Here is a 24,053-nt window from a genome sequence, read left to right on the forward strand (position 1 = left end):
GTTTAAGAGTTGCTGCCGTTCATCTGAAGGGATGTTTGTTTCATAACAAGAAACCTACTTTAGTATCCAAAGTTTTATCACTTATTTCTTCATTTTGAGTATGCTTCTTCACCTACACTTTTTTCAGCTTTGTACATGACTAGGCCATGGAATAGCTGCGTTACGTTGCAGCTTTGGCATTCCTTATTGTAGCACAGTTACCTACATATTTAATATTGAATATCTCCTAGAATATAGATCTTGAAATACTTTGCTAGTACAGATCTTTATCTGAAGGGAAAGCGGGGAGAATGCCTTTTGTTACTGCTATATTACAGCTACATATTATCTTCCATGTGACATGTTACTAACAGCTGTCTTGAAAATCCTTTTCCTACAGGATGCTTGACCAGTCACAGCTAACTGGATTTGTTTTCATCAATTTATTTAATTTTTTCCTTATTATTTTTTTTCATCATATTTTATGCATACTAAACCCCTGATTCAAGCACGTATCGATGGCCAAGCTGGATATTTCCTTTGGATTTTACATTTTCCCATGGTCCAATCTTTCATTTTTCTGCCTCTAATGAAGAAAATGTTGTCTTTTTATGACAACCACAAAGGTCTCCCATCTAATTCCCTGGACTTTTCCCTACAACTGACTGCTGCCACAGCTGCTTCCATCTGCAGTTCTGCAGAGACTAGAAATGGGGAAGAAAGGAGATAAGGCTGGGCTTAAGTAGCAATTTGGCTGTCCCTTGCAATCCCCACAGGCTTGCAGACCTGAGGAATCTTTTGCAGGGCATCCCTCACCTTCTCTCCACTGAATTTTTCAGCTTTCCAGAACTGTCCTAAATAATATCTGCAACAGAGTTTCTTAAAAAAAAAAAAAAAAATCAGATTATCTCAGAAATAGGCCATGCTGCAAGGGAGTGTTTGAGAACAAACAAATGTTCTTTGCCCTTCTGATTTCAAAGGAAAATTTATTCCTGATTATGAGAGCAGGACTCGAAAAATGGGAGATAGCAGTAAGATGCCACAGAATTTGTCTGTATCGTCCCCTCTACACTACCCTCAAATATGCTGGAAACAACCTTGCAGGTTACCATCCAGAGTTATCCAAGTTTTCATTTTCCTTCCAGTCCAGTTCTAGCATTCCTCCAGCTTTCCAACTATAGTTGAGCATTCAGAAACTGAATGCTCCATCTAAAGGTACTTGAGCCAATGTTTCATTTTATTAGATCTCTCAAAATCATACATCTCTTTGCAGAACTGGCAACAAATGCAAGCAACTTTAGAAGTGGTTAGCAACTATTTTTCATGAATATACACTCTTAAACACACCGGAAAAGTAGGTTGTAGAGTTCAAATCAATATTTCAAACAAAATCTTAATGACCTAAGAAGAAGAAGAAAGAGTAAACAATGACATCTTGGCATCTTGGTATTTGAAATCCTTAATTAGGACTACTAAGGAACACTTACAAGATGATTCCTCCAACTGGAATGTGAGGCACCTTGACCTATTAACTTTGTAAATGAATGTTTAAAGGACATTAAAAGAGTTTTGCTAGTGCTTTCTTTCAGCTGTTACCCAAATGAGCAAAGCAGGTTGAAGAATGTGTGAAGTGATTAATTACACTGATTAAAAACACTTTATTTACACTTACTCTATAATTTATCATTACTACTTCTGTCAGTTGATCGAAGGTGAGGGAAGTGTTGTTTATAATTGGAATGTGAGCTAATTAAACGTTCGTTTTAGCATGTTCTGGTCTATTTCCTTTGTCAATTAGGACTAGCATTGCAGTAGATGACTGACCAAGTGGAAATGTGTAACACAATAATTGTGCTCCATTTTAGCACTTAATTGGAGAGGAAAGCTGCCCCAGTAATCCAAGTGACTTTAAATCTTAAGGACAGAAAAAATCCTGCTCTTTTTACTTGCATGATATTTTCACTGGAAACTTCTCATGAAAAACTAAGTAACAAGCATGTAATTATCGCATGGAGGCTGACTAGGTGTGTGTCTGCAGTTCATAGTGTAATTATTTTATCCAATTCAGAAGTAATTATTGCATAGATTTAGAATACTGAATTAATCATGCCTTTATCTTGTAATAATACAGTACTTTATATAACATGTCATTATATGGTAATTATTTGATAATTTAACAACTAGCAGATAATGTATTATTGAATACTTGCTACATGATAGCTTCTGCTGTGTAATGTAAAATTCTAGTTCTCTTTCATACTGAAAATTGACCATACAATTGCTATAGCACATGAACTAAAAATTTATCTTGAATTGTCATGGGTTGTGAAGCTACAACTTTTAAAAATACTCTACGTGATATATTCCATGAGATACTGCAGTCTCCCTGCTAGGAAATAAGTAACTTTTCAGATGATTGATTGGCAGGCAGTAGGGATCATCTGTCATTAGTATCACCACAGGGAACTATTTCTTTGGCTTCTTTTAGTGACTTCCGCCTTCACAGTAATCCAGCATTCACCTGGCTATTTAACTTTGAGAACAAGCAATGACTCTAAGATATAAGGCTGAAATAATATCATGTTCAATGAGTTTGTAATGCAGTTAATCCTCAGATTCCTACTACCTGAACCCCCTGTCCTGTAGGTTAAAATATTTCAGCAACAATACTGTACTTGATTTGTACCACCCTTATCACATGCCATGTATTTGTTTCTACATTCCTCACTGAAGATGTATAATATTACAAATAGCAAAACTTAATAGGATGTGTTTCTTCCCCCCACCTCTTCTCAGTGTAAAGATACTGGACTGGTCTCTCAGAACTTCACATGTCTTCTTGGCACCTATGCAGCTGCTTCACTTCTGCCTTTGTTAATCTCCTTGGACCACAAGTTCCTAGTGGGTTTCTTTCATGAGATGTTCTTCTGCTTATGAACACTATAGGATAAGATTTGGTTAAGCACTGCCACTGTGTATTTGCCAGACTGAGTCTTATTTATGAAAGAAAGGAATAGGTCGTGACTCACCAGCTCTGATTCTGAATCATAGAATCACCAAGGTTGGAGAAGACCTAAAAGATCACCCAGTCCAACCGTTCACCTATTCCCAATAGCTCCCACTAAACCATGTCCCTCAACACAACATCCAGCCTTTCCTTGAACACCCCCAGGCTCGGTGACTCCACCACCTCCCTGGGCAGTCCATTCCAGTGCCTGACCACCCTGTCTGAAAAGTAATACTTCCTCATGTCCAGCCTGAATCTCCCCTGCCGTAGCTTGAAACCATTCCCTCTGGTCCTTGATTCTCAACCAGGTTGCCTAGCTCTCAGATTCCTGATTGCTGTGATGCCTAATTTTTTGTCATCCCTCCCTGAAGACCCATTAGACATTAAGGACTGCCCTCTAGAATCAAAATTCAGTACTGTGTGATTAACTTTGGTCATTCTTGCCTTTTTTTGAAATATCTTTCCATTTCTTTTCTTTCTCTACTGCATTTTTAATACTATGGCTATTCATTACCATCATTGTATTTTTTTACATTGGTTTTATACCCTGAGTTCAGTTGATACTGAACTGTATGCATGCTTCAGTTTCCTACACCTTAATGTATCTTTATACACCTTAAAATATATTACAAACTGATTTGACTCCTACTGAAATTACCAGGCATATTCCAGTGAAATTGAATGTAGTGGACTTAGCCCTTGTATGGGAACTGCTGAGTCAAGGCCTGAACCTCTGATTGATCACCTGAGGTGAGCCATGAGTCAGCCAGAGGAGCACAGGTGAAGGTAATTCCCCTGTGCTGCCAAAGGGCTGGAGCCAGGCTCCACCCCTCCTAGATCTATTTAAGAGCTGGCTACCAGGGGGGGAAGGATCTTGTCTGGAGATCCCCTCTTCTGGTGTTTTATAGGTGAGCCTAGCATACGGGTAAGCCTTCTATTTATTCTCTCTTATTATCTTAGTCTACTTTGCTTAACTCTCTTGTTCTTTTTGTGATTATAACATCTTAATATCCATTGATTATACAGTCCTTGAGGGTTTCTGAGCATACAAAAAAGGACATTCTGGACCTTCCTTCAATGTGTAAGTGGGATTGTTCTGATGAAACGTAGGTAAAAAGTCAGTTGCACAAGTGAAACTAGCTTTTGTGCTGAGCAACATAATACCATTTAAAATCAAACTATACATTTGTTCCAAACAGTACAAAGGTTCTTTTATCTTGTTTTCAGTAGACTGCAAACACTGTTTGAAAAAGAGAAAATATAAAGTATGACCTAAATAGAGAACTATAGTAAGATAATTTTGCTGGTGCAATTTTCTTGTTCTGTTACCACCTTTTTTCTTTCCTTTTTTTTTTTTTTTTTTTTTTCTCCCCCTTAATGGTCTATAATCTCTTATCACATCTTAAATATGAAGTAGAATTAAAAGTTTCTGTGTATTTTTTCTGTCACTATTTCTCTACTGCCTTAGAAAGCACTGTTAGAGTGCACACAGTGCCTGCAGGTACTTAGAAGTACCTTAGTATTCTGAGTATTCTGCTGCTCTGAAATAGCTATATAAAATATCTCTGAATGCAAACACTAACTGTACAAGGATAACTTAAAAAAAAAAAAAATCATTCAAAAATGATGTTTTGTATTTTGTTGGATTTTTGTTTGTTTGTTTTCGCTTGGCTGGCTTGTTTTGTTTTGCTCTGCTCACCAAAGACTGGAATGAGGAGGAGGAGCTGGTCTCAATAAAGCAGAAAGGAAAGGCAAAAGATTAAAATAATACAAGGACAAATGTTTTCATAATTTTTTCCCCGTTTTTAACATAGCCATGGATGACTATAATTGAGATTCTTTGTGAGACTTTGATTTCCTGTGACCAAATGTTACTTTGATGTCCCTGAATTAATAATAATCTTATCATATAAGGCCACTCATTTTCTTGGCTTGCTTTTTAAATATCTACACTGCAGCTTGTTGCAGCCTTGCACATTGTGTTATTAACCAGAAAGAACAGTGGCCAGAGATGAAATCCTGCCATGCAGCACCTTACCCCAACAGGCATAGGGCACAGTAACATCCCTGCCTGTGCCTGGGGAGGCTCCTGCAGCAGCTTCTGCCTCACATTCCTGCAAGCTCCTGGATTCCCCGTTGCCAATAGATCAGTGCCACACACTTCTGCAATGGAGTCTGTGCATCAGTGGCTTATATTTACAGCCATATACACCATATTTAGTGCCCTGAATCAGCTCGTTTATAGTAATGCCATAATCTGCTTGTTTTCTCAAATGCAGTATGGCAGGAAGGTAGCAACAGGCTTTGTGCTGCAATCCTCACTTGGTGGGATTCAAGGTAGGCCAGAGTCCTGCAGTGGATCTGTTCCCCTTCCCTGTTTTGCACAAATTAAATTTGACACGTACATGCAAGCACTCCAAACCTCTTAAAACTATTAGGTTTTTAATGGATAAAAAGTACCAACCTGCAACACAACTGCCAGTAAGAAGGGTGGGTAATACAGTGAAAAGAGCTTCAGAAGAAGCCTCTCCCTTTCCCTCGCTCTCTGAATGGGTAACTCTTCTAACTCTGCCATGCCTTCCAGACAGGCTTCCAGACTGTGAAGGAAAACCCCCTTTGTCTTCTCTGATTCCTGGCAAAGCCCTCTGCTCTCCATCCCCTCAAGGTTTCACTTTGGGTTGGCTCCCTGTTGTAGGCATGTCCATCATCCCCCTGTTTTTTTTCTCGCCTAGTCTTCTTCATGCTGCTGATTTAGAGTACCTGACAGAAAATAGAGAATTTTCAGCTGTTTGAACTCTTCTGAAAACAAAAAAAAAAATAACTGCATACACAGGTTTTTAAACTAACACAGCAGAGTTGAAACTGTTGCTGAGTAGAAAGAGTATTTTGCTGTGGAGAGCCATTGATAAGCCTGTGTACAGCTGTACACAAACAAACCATTTTCTTCTCTTCTGTCGAGCTGCAGGCTCTTCAGGGGGTTTCTCTGTGCCTTCAGACTGAAATTTGAAGAATCCTGATGGGAGAGGTGATCTGTCTTTTCCCTATCAGACAAGACAGGCCTGTAGTCACTAAATCCTGTAAAAGGAACTTGTCTTTTTTGCAGATCACTCTGATCTCAAATGTACCTTGCAGTTTGCATGCTTTTTTTAGGCTTAGTTATTTGCAGGCAAGCAGCCACTATTCTCATTCTGATTGAGAGAGGATTTATTTTAAAGTAAATATCTGTCTCTTTCAAATGGATTTTTAATTACTCAAATGTGTGTAAATTATTAGCTCATTTCTACTCGTTAAGGTGCAAAATAAAAATGATTATCCAGTATTTGGTGAGTTCTCAACTGTGTGCTTCAAACTTTTTTGCTTTTTTTCTTCCCCATTTGAATACGTTTCTTAACTTCCACTGAAGCATTTAAGCTAAATTGTGCAGGGAACCCATGTATGCAATGCTAGCTATGTACATCCCCTGATGAGCAATAGTAATATAAAAGGAACACTTAAAAGCCAGATGCAATGAAAATTTAAACATACTGAGTTCATAGCATGTGATAGTTTAATCATTATTTAAGCTTTAGAAATGTCATAGCATAATTACTTTAAGAATGAGTTCAAACACTTTCATGTGCAAAAATTTCTTTCTCACTTCAACTTTTTTAGCCTCCTGAGAAATTTACACTCTTATGAATTTTCTGCACTTAATCACATCATTTGATCACAGGCAAATTTTCAGTGAAAATTCAAAATCTGAAAGATTGGCATATAGTCTAAAATATGTATTTTTAAACTAAGCCTCTATTTTCTTTATGATCTTTAAATAAATCTATGAAAGTGTTTCTTTTATTAAAGAACAAGATCGGCAACAAACCCTGTTAAATGGAGAATGTCTAGAAGAACTTACTGCAGAGTCACAGAATAGAAAGCTGCAGTATATTGGATTAATAAGCACCCAGGCAGGATTAATTCAACTCTCCTAAGTATGTGATACATTTTTAATGATCTCTCAACATATACAGAGTTGTCTCCTTCTGCACTTGTAAGAAAAGGACAAGGACCAGAACTTACTTTCTCAATTTCTCCTATACCTGGAATATGATTAATCAGATCAACTTGGCAATTAATAATCTATGTTGTTATATAAAATAGTGTCTTAATCACTGTCTGCACTTCAGTGTGAACACTTCCACTACCATGCAGCATACTGCAATTTTATTTTATTTTTTAATAATATGAGCCATCCAGGTTGGATTTTGAAAAATGTCAGTTATAATGAGTCTGCCATTTCTGAGGAACAAGCTGGGGAAAAAATATTTTCCATGTAAATTTTGGAGAGGAGGAGGGTTGTTTGCACATTTTTTAAATGGAAATCTTTGTAGAGCAGCTGTACATCCTCTTAGCAAAGACTTACAGGATATAAAATTTGGCATTTGTATTAGATATGTATTGGGAATTATTTACCGTAAAATTCGCTGAAATTTGACCATTGTAATTCTCTTTAAAACTGAACTTTTCATGTGTTCCATCAGAGCTAAATCAACATTATTGTTTCCCATCCCTTAAGCTTTGTACCACCTGCTGTACTCTCAAGAGCGTGTTTGTGCTAACCAGAACCTGAACGTCTCATCCCTGTAGAGCTACTGGATACAGATTGTAGTTGTTTGGGTGAAGCCACGCTGCCTTGTAGTGTGTGCAGTGCCCAGGGCCTAACCCTCGTCATTTCTCTTCTTTCACTTCCCTTGGTGGACCCAGACACCATGGCAAGCAACTCGTTCTTGGAAAACTAGGAGACACTGATCAGAGATGGCATAAGGTGTGGGGCCAGGAGGAACTTGCCATCAGCAGTGCGAGAGCCTGTCTCAACCACGTTGACAGGGCTGGGCAACAAGCCTCTCCCTGCCCAGTATGTGCTCTCACAGCCAAAATCAGTCTGCTATGTCAGTTGATGCTATGTCAGCACTAAAAAACCTAATGAAGAGGTTGCACTGGCACAGATTGCCCAGAGATGTGTTAATATCCCATCCCTAGAGACAATCAAGGTCTCGCTGGAGGGGGCCATGAGCACCTGATCTAGCTGTAAGTGCCCCTGTTCATTGCAGAGGAGTTGGACTAGATGACTCTTAGTGGTCCCTTCCAAAAGATTCTATGATTCTACGATTCTACAAATATGGGAACATTTTTGTTTCGCAGAACAGGTAGAAGAAAGTGTCACTGTTCATTTTCCTGATACTGCAAGCACCTTTTGGTTTTGGCAGCCCTCATCTGAGATCATTACTTGTGCTCTGCTTTCCTACTGTGTGCGTCCATGAGGGGAAAGATAAGGTAGACTGACAAAATAGTCATCAAAAATTCACCAAGATCAGGGTGAGCCCGACATGATGAGAGGAGCTATTAATATTTTAACAGCTGTCATCTATCTCCACAGTCACTGAAGTATTGCATCCCTGTGTGCATGCTACAGTCAATAGATGCCATGTGCTTGGGCATGGGGAAGGACAAATTGGCATTTCTTATACTGACCAGCGGGGTGTAACTAAGTGAAATGAACATGGCTTATGCAGGGGGAAAAAAATTGTAAAGTATTCTGAGCTGAAAAACATGACTTCTCTATCAATTGGCTTAGAATTTCTTTACCAGATGGTTTGTTTTTCTTGAAGAAAACAAAGAAGAAAGAGTTGTGGTCTGTGGCTTGAACAGTGTAAGACTGATGACTGAGTGATAAAGAGACACTTCAATTTCCCTGACTTTTATTACTGAAAAGCCAAAATGTGGCATGCCACTGATAATGTCAAATGCCACCAGATGTATGCTCTTTCCCTGAGACTGACGGCTCCATCCTGTCCCTTGCAGGGCCCAGCCTCCTCTCGCAGAGTGCTCTGCAGCTCAACACCAAGCCTGAGAGCTCCTTCCAGTACTCAGCCAGCTACCACAGCAACCAGACCCTTGCCCTGGGCGAGACCGCAGCTGCCCCACTCCCAGCCCGCAGCACTCAACCCAGAGGTGCCATCCAGAGCTACAGCCAGGTAGGTGCCCTTTGCTGCCTTGCACTATCCCAAAACTACACCCAGAATCATGCAGGGGAACACTTAGGAAGGAGAACTGCCTGCCTTCCAATGCTTGCCTTTTTGTCTTGCTTTTGAGGCATCTTGCAGGGTTGAATTACTGCTGTCATTTTCACACATCTAAAGAGGCTTGACTTTCAAGATAATAGAGTAATCCTGATGAGAAAGGAGATTTACATGCTGTTTTTACTTGCTTGCTTGTATGTTTGGTGGTCTAATGTTTGGTCATTTAAGTATGAAATTCTGTGCTGCTGACCCAGATAAGGTCAGGGCCTTGCCATGTTGGTATCAGATTATTACAGAAAGCACTTTCATGCCAGAGAACAAAAACAGAGCCAGGCTTATGCTAGATGCAAAATCTATTTGGGACACTATGTAGAGCTTGGGGCTGTCATTCAATCCCATTTGTAAGAATCAGTTTTTGCTTTTCTTTCTCTGAATTTTAAGATGAACAACTTGTCAAACAGCCACATGGACATTTCAAACTTTTTAAAATTTGCTTCAGATAGTCATGAAAAGTCTAAGTGATTCCCTCAGTTTCTAGCACATAACCCTCTCTCATCTTCCCTGCTTTTCAGCATGACATTAAAGCCTCTCACTTAAACCAAAATTAAACCAAAATTTCTCAAAGTATTCATACTTCTGTACATAAACAACGTCAGACTGAATGTTGTCAAAACAGGTTATTTTCTCTTTTTAGAACTTATCTGCCATGGTACAGTAGACCATTTCAGTGTGACACTAGGACATTTTATAATTCAAGATTCAGTGGAAGTGAGCTGCATTTGAATTTCAAAGCCTTAAATTGCTAAGAGATTTCAAGCATTATATAGCCAGCACACAGCTTGTGGGATACCAAGAGACATACAATATTCCATTCACCCAATTTGCTCAGAAAAGCCCTCTTTCCTCTAAGACTGAAAAATTAAATAAAGCACAGCTAGATTTCAATTCAAACTGGGTTTGTACTTCTGTCAAGGGTTTAAAATGTGTGTAATGGCCAGGTCTCAGGATTTTTCTGTGTTTACCAGGCACCTCCTTCCCTTATGCTGTTAGGGATTGGAACCTGCAAAGGACAGCAGGACTCCAGTGGGAAGGAAGAGTGTTAGCTGTAATACTCAGTAGTAGCCTGGGCAGGTGTGGTTAGGAGTTATGCTTTGTGAAAAGCTTCACACCCGTGTCTTTCGGTGTTTCACCCCGAAAGAGTGGGATGCATTCTGCAAGGAAGCTAGAAAAAGAAGTAAGATGATACAAAAGGAATAGGTTGTAAGAATAACAGAAACAAAAAGAAGATAGAAGAGTGGAGGGAGAAAGAATCTAAAAAACAAAAATCAGAAGTAATGAAGAAGGAAGAGAAAGTACAGAAGGGAAAGAGAAAGTGTACAATTGCTCATAGTTTCAAAAAAGTGATATTCTTAATATAAATTTTGTTGTCATGAAGAGAGAAAAAATCAGCAATCGACATTTCTGTCATTTAAATTACACTGAACCGCCATTGCTTAGTTCTGAAAAATGCATTAATCATTGAATTCATATGGAACTGGTTACCTTTAGTAAGGTAACTACTAAGTTACTAAAGTAACCTTTCCTATTTTATTTTCTTTGTTTTGAGAGGGCAGAAGATAAGGTTTCTTTCTGTATTTCTCCATATTTTCTGGTAGGTGTTCCAGCAGAGAAATAACTCCTAGAAAATACTAACAATAGTGTGTGTCGATATCTTTCAAAAGATACTTGGCAGCTTCACTTAAATTAAAACATATCTTCAAAATGTTAACAACCATGTGAACTATGAATTAACATCATAGAAAAAAAAAAAAAAAGAATACAAATTATTTTTAATACAAAGTATTTAAAAAGAGCAGGAAGACAAAGATTCAGTTAAAAAACTCTAAATACGACCACTGCTGATCCCATAACTAAGGGGAAAAAAAGTCAATCCTTGGAATTGGTTTGCTGTCCCTATTATAATTAAAGTAAGTCTCAGGAGTCATAATTGTTCAGTTAATGATAATTTCCTTTGTTGTTTGCTTGCAAGGAATATAGCTATCTCTGAACATGAATGATAGACCGAATGTGTGGGAAAATATGTGCAGAGTCCCAAGGCCAGCTGTGACAGCAGGAACAATTTCTGAAAATGCAATTGTATAAAAAACAGGAACTAATTAGTCTTGGGATTTCCTGTATAGAGCTGCAAAGTACAATATAACATTTTTGTCAGTTTGGAGGAGTATGTCATAAATCATAGAGTTTTTCTACTGTTTTGACTACCATAGAACATTAAACTTCTATCTCTTAAATGCTACAAGAACAGAATTTCTTAGCAACTGCTTCTCAAACAGGAAATTATACTGTTTCTCAGCTGAAAACAGCTTCTCAAATTTGGAATCCATATCCTGATACACCCTATATTGATAAATGAATGGTATTTGCAAAGAGTCTGTAATGGGTTTTGTGACAAAAAAGATTTTGCAGATGAGTGAGTGAACACTCTTTGGACAATACATAGTTTGTGAACAAATAATTGGGTTTATTGTCATCTTGAGGATGGTTAACTTACCTTGTGGATATTACAGGAATATAAAACACATCATGGAGTGCAAATAGTGGTTTCCAGCTTGTTCTACCATGTACTTGCAAAGGGAAGGGAAAGGAAGTGGAACAAATTAGCACTTCTGGATGAAGATTTTTTTTTTTTCAGTCTGCTGATCATGTGTTCTTCTCAGAGGCCAAGGCAGCACGCAAGATTAATCAGTATTGTGCTATTATCCCATGCTCCAAAAGCATCTGGACATGCTGGCACAGAATTTGAAAACCATTTAAAAAGAAAAAATAAAAAGCCTTGAAACAGTTGATTTTTGAACTTGTCTCCATTTTCTTCCAACCAAGTCATAAGTTAGTTATTCAACAGACCACTGCCTTTCACTAGTCTTATTTAGAATGTAGGCAAAAGAGCAGCAAAATGTATTTAGTTGCCAAATAAAAACTGTATGCTGGCCCTTCTCAGTTAGAAGATATTTATTCCTGCCACAAGTCAGGTGATGAGCAACCTGAAACTCTGTCCAGACAAAATCTAAAATAAGGACTTCACTGCTGGTAGGATGTGGCAGGTGATGAGGCATTTAAAACTGGGTTCCAAACATGACCACAAGAAGTAAAGGAAGCGATGAAATCTTAGGACAGATTACTCTTACTACAAACGTTCCCAGGGAACAATTCATTAGAATAGTTTCTGTAAATGAAAAAAATGACCTGCATGATGCTGGTTCAATCCTACAATAGTTAGTGATTGCAGCCAGCAGTGCTGCTTTAAAATCAGAGCTTGGCCATCTCTGGACAGCCTAAAGGATCTCACAAATTCTGTTTCTTGATGTAAAGACTGTGATGATATTAGCCAAATTCATCTATATGAAATTTATCTGTATCTATAACCTTTGTGGTAGGACCAGGTAGGCTGACATGTTTTCCTCATAGTGTTGGAGTATGCTTTGCAAGTACAGTGTAGAGATGATCTTGTATTGTTCATGACCTCTGTGATGAAATTGGGAGAAAAATAAAATAGGTCATAGGTATAAAAGGTTCACAGGTTCAGTCAGCATCTGTTATCACAGAAGTGCATCTGAACATAGATGGTATCTTCCTGGTTAGGTCAGGAACTTACAAATGACATCATAGAAGTCCTGGAGAAGAAAGATCACCCACGGGTACTGCCCAAGGACTGAAGTCTGCATCATTAAGACTGGAGAATGTTAAGCATTTTCCAAGTCTTCTGCCCTTTGCAGAAGAGCGCTGATGGAAGTTTTGGACCAGAAGAGAGTGATACCTTGAGTTAAGCCATGTGGGGGAGTTCTTTGAGCTGACAACAAACAAACAAAAAAGGAATCTCAATAAACTGAGAAGACTTTCAGTCATTGAAAGAGCACAGAACATCACGTGGATTATAAAAGAGAGCTGGACACTTAAGAGACCACCAGCGTTTCTCAAAAATCCCGATAAGGACAATCAAGTTTACTGCCTAAAGCTGACAACAACCACTGATATTCAAGAAGCCAAAGCTGTGGTGTTTCAGCAGCCTAGAGGAATGCCTTCCACACAGTCCAGTTGGAAAGTCCTTTCTAGAATCCACAGAAAGGTCTCCTCATAGGCAACAGCGTGCTGTGACGGCGTCCATTATCACCGGATGCAGCATTTTTTTCCTGAATTTACCTACACCTCAAAGAGACGTGCTGGGGTTTGTGATTGTAAGGGCCAAGCAACCCCTGAGAGCTCCAGAGAGCAGAACAGTCTGAAAACTGGTTTATTCATCCCTAAGCCTGCCAAGTACTAAAAAGGCTTCTGGATACAAGTACATCCAAAGGCATGCAGACTTACCCAAAGGTAACAGAATGTTTCAGTTTCTTCTGCTCTCGGTCAGGGAAGTATAGAGGACATTGAGCACAAACCATAGTTCCTTAAGGACAACTGGTACCATGACACAAATCTTCCAGCGTGTTCCTGGAAATTGTATTTCTTTTCCAAGAAACGACTCTGAAGCCTTTTGAGTTATATCTGAGACTCGGCCAGCCGCATTGACAGACATTCTGTTCCTTAGCACCTATGAAGTATAGATGTATGGAATCTACCAGGTTTTGGATTTGCATTTTGGCATGCTTAAGGAAAAAATAACGGGAAGGGATTTTAGATGAAAACACATCTGCTGCATCTGCTAACATATCCATACCGGTCATTTGATTCTTTGAGACTTCGTGTTCAGTTTTTTTGCTGGTCTCACACACTTTTCTTCCCTCTGGGAGCAGCCTCCAAGAAACAACATGCTGACGTTTTAGTAATTAGCAGCTGACCCCAAAGTGTTGCTTAAGCTGTCTAACCATTGAGGAACTTGTAGCTCCTTATCCATGAATAATTTCCAGCAGAATAACTAATTCAGTTATTTGTCCCTCTCAGTTCTTCTTTATAAAACAGAAATCTTGTATAGCACTGTCTTTCACTCCATCTTTTTCAGGTAAAGATCTGATTTGTTTTATTTAAATTGAATTATTTAGTAAATAAATAAATAAATAACAAGCTGGTGTCCTGAAACTTAGAGTATTTGAAACATGAATGCTGGCAGCCCAACATCAGTGAGACCATCAGTCTACCATAACCTAACTGGAAACCCTCAGTGATTTTATGTACAGAGGCCTGCAGATCTTCTTTTGTCAGCGTCAGTAGAAAATGATCTTTCTAACAATATTAAATAAGAAAATATTTTTCATACTTATGTTCATATTCTCATGCTTTTTCACTTACTTCTGCTGTGAAAAAGGATACAGCGGAACTCATACATTGAATCCAGAGACAGAATCTTTTTTGGGGGGATATCAGAAAAATGATATCTGAGAATTAGAAGAGATATCTGCAGGGCTGTAAGAAAGAAGTCCTTGATTTTTTTTTTTTTCATGTCTATGAAATAGATTAATGCATGAGGATAGAGCTACTGGAAAGCAAATTTGCTCGCAATTTATTAGTTTAAGCACAGTTTCATTATCAGGTTGACAGCAATAACAGATAAATGGAAAAATAATGGAACAAATACCATTGTATTTCATTCTTCCAGTGTAGTGTTGGATCTCAGGAGGAACAATGACGTATCTGTGTTGTTGTCTTAAGCTACAAGCAGGGAGAAACCTGAAACTAAAGTGCATTTTGCCTCTGAAAACACAACCAGAGAATGCAAATGTATTTGATCCTTTAGAAAAAATGAGAACCTCACAATAAATGTAAGACAGGTCTGAGATTAGTCACATCTCCAAAATTACTGCATGCTAACGTTTCCTTGCAATCTGTTCATCCAAAGTTCTCTCCTTCACATGGAGCAAATGCTTGGCTTTCCACAAAGTGCTACACACTGGGTTTTTAATTAAGCATTTAATTCTTGTGTCTGCCGCTACATCTTTTTCCCTGTAACAGACAATCAGAGAGTGGGATTTCTGGTTTTTGAATTAGTGCTTACAAAATGCCTACAGCTTTATAGAGATTTATTAGGAATATGGGATAATATCGGTTTACTTGAAATTAATTACTTTAAATCCTTGACACGCCAAGCAGTGTAAAAGTAGATTAGAAAAAGAAATAATGCATACATGTTGACAAGGATTGCCTAAAATCCATAAAACCAAGTTATCAGTCTGCAGGGAACACACTGGCAACAGTCTGTATTATTGTATTTCGGAGCTATTTTGAATATTAGAAAATAAATTATAATGTTGGTCCATTTTAACCATTCAAAAAGTAAAATCTATTAGCAAGCAGCAGTGGATAACGTCGTTGGTTCAAACAGCCATTCGTCATGTGTGAGCCTTGCTTTGTACATGTTGTCTTAAATCTTGGCAGCCTGGTTTTGTTTTATAGAAGATGTTGCTGTACAGTTTAAACCTTGAAAATGAGAAATGTGTTCTTGTCAAATACGTTACTGGGAAGTCACTTTCAGGTTAGCCCTTCTTTTTTCTTTCAAGACTGTAAGTAGTTCAGAATGCAGGCAGCTCTTACAAGTTATTTGATGTTCCCAGTTGCTTGCATTCCTTGGTTTTGTCACGAGTCCCTCAAATGAGTGACTTGGAGATGTCGGCCATTTGTAACAATCACAAGACAGGTATCTGTGCTGCGCTGCTTTTACCTGCTGGCCTCAGCAATGAACAGACTGCTTCCATTGGCCATCCCCATGTCCGCTGAGGACTCATACTTTAGAACGGGTATGGTTTTTATCAGATTTATCCATAAGGATACAGAGATGTCTTGTGTGTTAGAAGCCTCCAGAAACCACGCAGTTTGGCTGCCTTGCAGTGCCTGAGTGCTTTGAGTGCTACCAACAGCCAGAGGGAGCTCCTCCGGAGCCTCTTGGCCACCCCTAAAACAATTCTGGGGATCTCAAAGGTAAAGACAGAAAAAAAAAAAAGCAAAGGATGGAATCATCTCCAGCAGGTGTACAGCATGTTTCTGGCATTTTGAGCCTTATACCTGCATTGTTCTGATTATTTTCTTTTTTGTCTCGTCCTCAGTTCCTCACCAAAATCCTCGGTTGGGTATCCAAGTTTCATTGCTGGAATGCGGTGATTTTGTTTTACTTGGTTGTTTGCTTTTGGTTGTAGTTTTGTTTTGTTTTGTTTTTTTCCCTGTAGGACGGGACTAAAAAAATCCTACGTTTCTCTTTAAATGTGAAGCAGCATTGCCGTTGGCATTCACTGCAACTCCGAGCTGAGTCACAGAATGCACTATTTGCATTTTAAAGGAAGTTCTGGCTCAAGAAGCCTCGTTGAGAGGTGCGCGTTGGGGCGATGCTCTGGCCAGTCTCGAACTGCAGCTCACGGGATTTGCAGTACTTTCTAAGGTTTCATGTAAATCCTCCGCATCATCAGGAATAAGAAAAAAAGTTAAAAAATAAATAAATAAACAAGCGAACATCTGAAACACGAGCGTGCCTGTCGGCAGAGCCGAGTTGCCTCGCTGCGGGGCGTGGAGACCGGCGGGTTTGGATGTTAGCAGGTTAAAAACCGCAGATCAGCTCCCGCTCCCGGGATGGGAGCCGGCCGCCGGCTTTGGGAGCGGGACCGCCCCTCCCTCCCCGCTGCGCTCCCGCAGGGCCGGGCGGGCCGCGAGAGGGGCCGGGGTCGCCGATGTGAGCTCCGGGCGGACGCGCTCCCGAGCCCCCCGGCACCTCCCGCCGAGCGGCTCTCGGATCGCGGCTCTCGGCCCCGGGCCGCGCGCGGTGGGGGGGGCCGGGGCGAGCCGCCGCCGCCTCTCCTCGTCCCCGCGCGGCCCCGCTGACGCCTCTGCCTTTCCTTCCCGCAGCAGGGCCCGGGGGGCCGCGGCGCCCAGCCGGGCGGCACGGAGCCGCCGCCGCCCGCCGCCCCGCAGCCGCGGGAGCCCTTCGCGCCCAGCCATGGCAGCGCCTTCCACCTGCCCGAGCCCCAGCACGCCGCCGCGCTCTACTACGCCAGCTCCACGCTGCCGGCGCAGCGGGTGAGCTCCCCGCTGCCCATGCAGCCCGGCGGCTCCCCCACCAAGCTGCCGCGGGCCGGCTCCGCCGCCGAGGGCGCCGCCTACGCCGGCGCGCAGCGCCTCTCCTCCCCGAAGCAGTCCCCCAGCCGCCTGGCCAAGTCCTACAGCACCAGCTCGCCCATCAACATCGTCGTCTCCTCGGCGGGACTGTCGCCGTCCCCCATCCGAGTGACCTCCCCGCCCACCGTCCAGTCTAACATTTCCTCCTCTCCTATTCACCAGTTAAGCTCCACCATCGGCACTTACGCCACTCTGTCGCCCACCAAGCGGCTGGTTCACGCTGCCGAGCAGTACAGCAAGCACTCCCAGGAGCTGTACGCCACCGCCACCCTGCAGAGGCCCGGCTCCCTCGCAGGTAAGCGGGGCGGGGGGACGGGGCCGGGCGGAGAGGGGCGGGGGTGGGTGAGGGCAGGATGTTTGGCTGCCCGCGGCCCCGTCCTCCGGCGCGTTGAGTCTCCCGACGCGGGGGAACGAGCGGCTCGGGGCGCTGGGTGAGCCCGGCCGCGGCTCCGGGAGGGATATGCCGCTGCCGCCGGGAGCTCCCGCAGAGCGCTGCCCCGGGTGTGGGCATCGGGAGAGTTCGGGAGCGCTCGGCGGAAACTTCTGGGTACAGAGAACTGTGTATCGGTAGCGCTCTTTGGGCTCCGCGTGCGCCTTCGGGAGCTCGACCAGATGTAATTCCGCGGTAACCACGGACTTCGCGCAGACCCCAGAAGCGAGCCGCTGGCTCCCTGAGCCATCTCTGCCACTCCGAGCATCCTTCGGTGGTGGATTTTTGTGTTCTCAAAATTTCCAGTTTCATTGCTATAGTAACAGCTGCTATGCTCATATGTTCTCCCGTGTGACATAAATAGATGTGGAGATAAATAGGATATATTAAGGAGTTGGGCTGTGTTTAGCAGGCAGGTACTTAAGTTTTGTACCAGAGTTAAAACCTCTTCCCTCTGTCAGCCATCTCCTCACCCCCCCATCCAGCGGCTGTTGGCATGGGACACAATCGCACTATAAAGTGCCAAAAAAATGCAGGTTAAAGGAGCAGATAATAAAACATAGCTTTGATTTATCTCCTTTTGTAAGAACTGTTATTGTTTTTTTTCCCTACTTAAAACTTGAAGGAGGATTGGAATTTTTTTTTTTTTTAATGTAACCCCATTTTTGAAGTTCAGAATGTATAAGAAGACAGCATCAATGAATGATGCCAAAGCAGAGATCTCAGCACAGTTTGATCACTCCTGTTGTCAAGTCTTCATTATGCCCTTTTCAAACAACTTCTCGAAGTGTTTTATACAGCTGTTACATTTGTGTGACTTCTTGCCAGGTGCTATTGACCTCAAGTATTAAATACCCCCTTTGTAGGGCAAATTGAAGATGTAGAGTTATGTCAGACTTTGTATTTTGGGGAGTTTTGCATCTTCTTGCTATACCAAGAGTTGTTTGAGTCTAAATAGGCGTGGAGGGAGCTGTCACTGTAAACAGAACAGAGAAGAATACAATATGAAATTTATACACCTGTGAGTACTCACTGCCAGTATTCCCCTGTTTTTTCTTATCTTTGTTCTTGGAGAGAAGTATTTGGTTATGGAGATTTCTAACGAGCGCAGTCCCTGTTTCCCTTCGTTTAATTTTAGCAGTGGGGTTTGTATTGTACTGGGTCTTTCTTTTTGGAATGCATCTCTTATGGCTTTGCCACATTAACCATGATACTACTTGGAATAAAACTTGCTCTACAGTGCTTTAAGGGCCACCATAATGTGTCTGAAGTGCCTCAGTGCTACAGAAGTGGTAGAAGCTGTTTATCTTACGCTAGACGTAAGCCACAACGTGGACTTGGGCTGGTTTTGGCCATTTGGCAAATCGTGGCCATACGTGTACTTATAATGGGGCTTTCTATGTAAATGTGTATAAAAGTTATGTTGCTTTTAAATGAAAGCTCTTTATAGACTTCTGCTGCATCTTGCATTGTGTAGGTACTTCCTTCCCCGCTTCTCTGCAGGACCTATTGACAGGAGTGGCATGTAACTGATGGAAGGGGTTGGGTGAAAGAAAAGCCTATGGGCAGATGATTGGGTGTGCATTTCGGATCTTAACTGGGGAAGGGAACATTGATTGATCATCTGAACTTGGCAATACATTTGCAAAACAGCACAAACTTTGCCAAATGTGGTGCCCAGTAGAACACACATCATGAGCCTGAGTTGCCCTGTATCTAGGGATTTGCATTTAACTTAGGCAGAAATCTCAGTGTCTAATTTTCTAACAAATGGAAAATCTTACAAGTAAGTGCGGAGTGATAAACATGCAGAAATAGTACTGCTGCTTTAAACAAACAAACAAACAGTGGAGGCAACAGAGTTTTAGTAAATACTGTGTTGTTTGGTTTTTGTTTTCGTTTTTTTCCCTCACGGTGATGATATGCCTCTCAAGTAATCGTTGGAAGGATCTCAGTCACACGACCCTTTCTTTTGCAAAAGATCCCTCCTGTGTACTGGCTTCCATTATTTTCCATTAACATTCTGTAGCGAGTTCGTTGTGGCCTCCCAGCCATTCAGGGAGTTGCACATCTGCTAACAGTGTTAAGTGCTTGACTAATCTTCTAGGCTTCTTCTGGATGCGCTGCGCTGAAGTCAATGGGCTACTTAGAGGCTTAAAATTAATGTATGCTTTAGCGTTAGACAGGATCAGGTGTTGGGGATACTACTGAGGCAGAATTCGTTACTGTACTGTCTCTGTGTTTCTGTAAGTGTTTTTACTCAGAGCAGGGTTTGTATTGGAACAGCAGGCTTGCTGTGTTGTTGCGGGAGTTTTCTAATCATTGCATTAGAAACCAGTGAGAGCAAACAGTCGTATGTTGAAAAGTTGGTGCCCTGTAAGTGGGATTTTTGCTGCTTGTTCGTTGCACCCAGAGATAGTTTTTCTTTCGCAGAGGAGGAGTGGGGTGTAGTTGCCACATTGCACTGATTAATGGTTTGCCTGCAGTGATTAATGCAAAGTTTCAGTGGTATGTATGTGTCATTGCAGGGGTGATGTTACTCAAACTAATCTTTTTTTTATAACCAGGGAGAAAAATATTTGTAGTAATTACTGGGAATACAAATAATGCATTTGTTTTGTTTTTTTTGCCTGATGTTAGAAATTAGTGCAGGAGCTGCCTGGTTCATGAGTAGTGCTGTGTCTCAAGGCGCCACGCAGAACAGCATTGGTACCAGCATGAGGTGATTAGCAGAGAAGACCTTCAGGTGTGATTAACATTTCTTAAAATCATAGCTGAAAATGTTCAACATAGAAACTGAAACCGTAAGACTTGATTGAAGAGATGATATCATTTATAACAATTTCCTACAAACGAGGTTATAAAAGAACTTGAGATTATGAAAAGGTAATTTTTAGACTGCATCTTGAATTTAAAATAAGATATGCAAAAGCATGCAATAACTCAGTTTTAACCAAGTTACCGTAGAAACATCCTCAGAAATGTATTTCAGTCCAGTTGCACTTGAACAATTACTGCTGCCTAGTGTACATGCATTTGTGTATACCTGGAGGTTCTTGTGACTGTACCATTGATGGGCTTATTCTTGGTCTGGCTACTTTGTTGCTAGGAACTGCAATTGCAGTTCTGGCAGTAGCTGTCTGGTCTGTGCTGCTCCTACATTTAAATCAGACAGCAGTTCAAGCAGTGCTGCGCGTTCAGGAAGCCCAGTCTGTAAATCACAGAATCACAGACACATAGGGGTTGGAAGGGACGTCTGGAGACCATTCCCTTGCTAATGCAGGTTCCCTACTGAAACCCAGAACGCCCAGGTGGGTTTTGAATATCTCCAGGGAAGGAAAATCCACAGCCTCTCTGGGCAGCCTGTTCCACTGCTCTGTCGCTCTCACAATAAAGAATTTCTTGTCATGTTTGTTTGGAACTTCCCATGTTGCAGACTCCTGCACTTTAGATATTTATGAACAGTCTTCTCCAGGCTGAACAGACCCACATCTCCCAACCTTTCCTCGTATCGGAAATGCTTCAAGCCACTAATCATATTTGTAATACCTTTCTCCTTTGCTTGTAGCACATGTGAGCTGAGATGCTGTGTGCTGCTTGGTGCCAGTTGGCCAAACTTGACTGGTATAAGGGCTGCACAGGGCAGAAGGCAACAGAAACATGGGGCTGCTTTTTCTGAGCATTGCACAGCAACCCAGTATGCACATTCCTTTGGAGCATCTCCTGCTGGCAAGAATCAGATGCACAATCCAATAGGTTTGCTTAAGTCCATGGGGAGAGGAGGCAGTGAAAGGGTGCTGCTGAGGCAGTTTGTGCCTCAGGTTAAGTGATGGGGAGCAGCCCTGGTGTAGCAGAACCTCTCTGCCTCCTCATCCCTCCTAGGGAAGACTAGGGACACCTGTGACATTGAAAGATGGTTCTAGGCATTGCTTTATTACAAACAGCTCTTGAAAGCTAGAAGGAAAACACTGAGAATTATGGAATCATAGAATGGTTTGCATTGGAAGGGACCTTTATGATCATCTATTTCCAACCCCTGTGCTCTAGGCAGGGATACCTCCCTCTAGACCAAGTTGCTCAAAGGCCCATCCAGCCTGGCCTTGAACACCTCCAGGGAGAGGGGCATCCACAACCTCACTGGACAACCTGTTCCAGTGTCTCACCACCCTCACAGTAGATAATTTATTCCAAATACCTAGTCTAAATCTGCCCTCTTCCAGTTTAAAACCATTTCCACTCATTCTATTGCTACCTGCCCTTACAAAAAGTCCCTCCCCAGCTTTTCTGTAGGCCCTTTCAGATACTGAAATGGCACTGTAAGGTCCCCCAGAGCCTTCTCTTCTCCAGGCTGAAGAGCCCCAGATCTCTCAGCCTGTTCTCATAGGAGAGGTGTTCCAGCCCTCTGGTGTGTTTTGAAGACTGTCTTCTACTCTCTCAGCCCACCGGCAGGGTTAGATTTAAGAAATGTGTGTTGATATGAATCACTTTGTGCAATATTAGGTGGTAAAACCTTATGCAGCTGTTCTTTGTGTCATTATGACATCTAGCATTGAGACAAGAGCTGGAATGTGCCATAGACACTCCTGATACCACTTATAAAAAAAAACCTTCAATGTTCCTTCTCCTGTTTGCAAGCAGAACCTTCTTTCTGGTCTCTGTAAAATAAGAAAGAGAAGTCATTTGTCCTTTCTGAGTTAGAACTCTGTGCGTAAGCAGTATTAACATTACAGTATTGTGATACTGCTGACAGAAAAATGTGGCACGAGTTAATAGAGAAATACACTTTTTAGTCTTTATAGTGCAAAGAGCTGTAAGTTTATCAGGGTCTTAACTGATTCCTTCTGCTCCTTCATCTGTCGTGTCTTGCTCCTCTCACGCTTTGCTGGAGCCCTCTTTTGCCCTTTTTCCTTCTGTATGCTTTTCATTGTATATGAAATGTTGAACCTGGTTTCCTGTTTATGGTAGGACTGCTGTTGGTGAGTGTTGACAAGTTCACAGAACAGATCAGCTTATGTGACTACGTATGGGATAACTGATACTACCACTGTCATGGGTTTAGTCTTCCTTTCAATTGCATGAAAATACCAGATCATCTGCATATCATTAAATCGTTCCATCTTAGTGGAAAAAAAATCTGGCTTAGCATTACAAATTCTCACAAAATCTCACTGCTGTGCATTCGTGCTAGAATGGCCATATTGCTGCTTGAGAGCCTACCTGCATCCACCTTCTTCTTTCATGCCTCTACATGAGGAAGAAATAGCTCTTTTAGCAGTTAGTATTAGAATCAGTGTTAGCGCTGAGCCAAGTTACCATCAGCCTCTTCAAGGAATTTAAACTTAATGCAAGCAAAAATTTTGTTTTTTGACTGCCAGTGTTCACATGTGTGGGTAAGCTTCCACAGCATGCATCACCATTCAGGTTTTGAACAGAGCATTGCAAATAGTGAAAGTGCAAGCAAGACATTAATCTCAGCATTAAGCCCCAGGAGATCTGCACCACCCAGAATTAAAAGTTTCTAGTGCTTTCAAATCATACTTTTGAGACATAGGGCTGAGCCAATTAAGCAGTCTTCTTTGGACAAGGAAGGAAGGAAAATCTTTGGATTTTCTGCTATTAACTTACAAACAGTGAGACCTGGGCTATCAAATCAATTGATGATAATAAAAAGGACACTCTGCTGTTTCCCTTAACCATATTTATTTTATTTTTACAGAATCCTTTATTTATTTTATAGGGAGAACAAAATAGCTTCATTAATTTTAATCAAAATAGTCTTTCATTGATTTTTTTTCTAGGTTCTCTTTGTTTTTATTAGCTGGAAAATTCCTGTATCTGCCTCTCGGAGCCTTTATACATGAGAACATTGTTAATGCCCTTTTGTTCTTTGACAAACAGGATTTTTTTTTTCCCTCCTTCTACTCTTGTTTTGTTTTGAGACTCTTTCTTTTGGACAAGAAAGCAAAACAAAATAATACTTTGAGGTATCTAGTAGTATTTTGGACACAAGTTTTCTTCTGATTGTAACCCAGAGGATAGAAGTGCTGATGGTGGACTTGCAGCTGGTAGAAATACACATCTCAGTGTTCGCTTCTCCTTGTCGCTAGTTCTGCTTCCACTTATTCCTTCAGTGATAATTAGGTTATCAATTATGCCAATTAGAACATTTACCAGAATGCTCAAGTCCTCCTTAGAGAAGACATCTGAAAGGGGGAGTCTTCAGCAATAAAGTAGGAAGCATAAGGTAGATGTCTTTCAAATATCTTCTTATTACCATGGTTTTTGCTTCTGCATCTTTCAGATCTGTATTGGAATTTAGAAAAGGGGTAATTGACAGAACCAAGTAAGGAGGCTCCATCTGCATGGGTATGTCTTGGAGCTAATGAGTTTGAGCTTTGGCTTCCTGTGTGAGTAAACACTGCAAATGTGTCTAAATTAGCATCCTGGTCAAAACCTTTCCTTTGGATTCCTATTCTTTATATGGTAAATCATG

The 24,053-nt window shown here is 41.3% G+C and overlaps 1 protein-coding gene across 5 annotated transcripts in view; it reads left to right on the forward strand.

The window, feature by feature from the left end:
- CTNND2 (catenin delta 2) overlaps positions 1–24,053 on the forward strand; it is a 619,837-nt gene that overhangs the window by 335,390 nt on the left and 260,394 nt on the right. For 4 of the 5 annotated variants that reach the window (XM_042869378.1, XM_042869380.1, XM_042869379.1 and 1 more), the window contains 2 exons: positions 8,825–8,997; positions 16,861–17,425. In XM_042869378.1, the coding sequence (XP_042725312.1) occupies positions 8,825–8,997; positions 16,861–17,425 (738 nt within the window). The remainder of the gene's footprint in view (positions 1–8,824; positions 8,998–16,860; positions 17,426–24,053) is intronic. The other variant, XM_042869382.1, reaches the window with a different exon arrangement.

This window comes from Lagopus leucura, unplaced genomic scaffold, assembly GCF_019238085.1.
Source record: "Lagopus leucura isolate 7727_CA_CO unplaced genomic scaffold, USGS_WTPT01 Super-Scaffold_100002, whole genome shotgun sequence".
Lineage (NCBI taxonomy): Eukaryota > Metazoa > Chordata > Aves > Galliformes > Phasianidae > Lagopus > Lagopus leucura.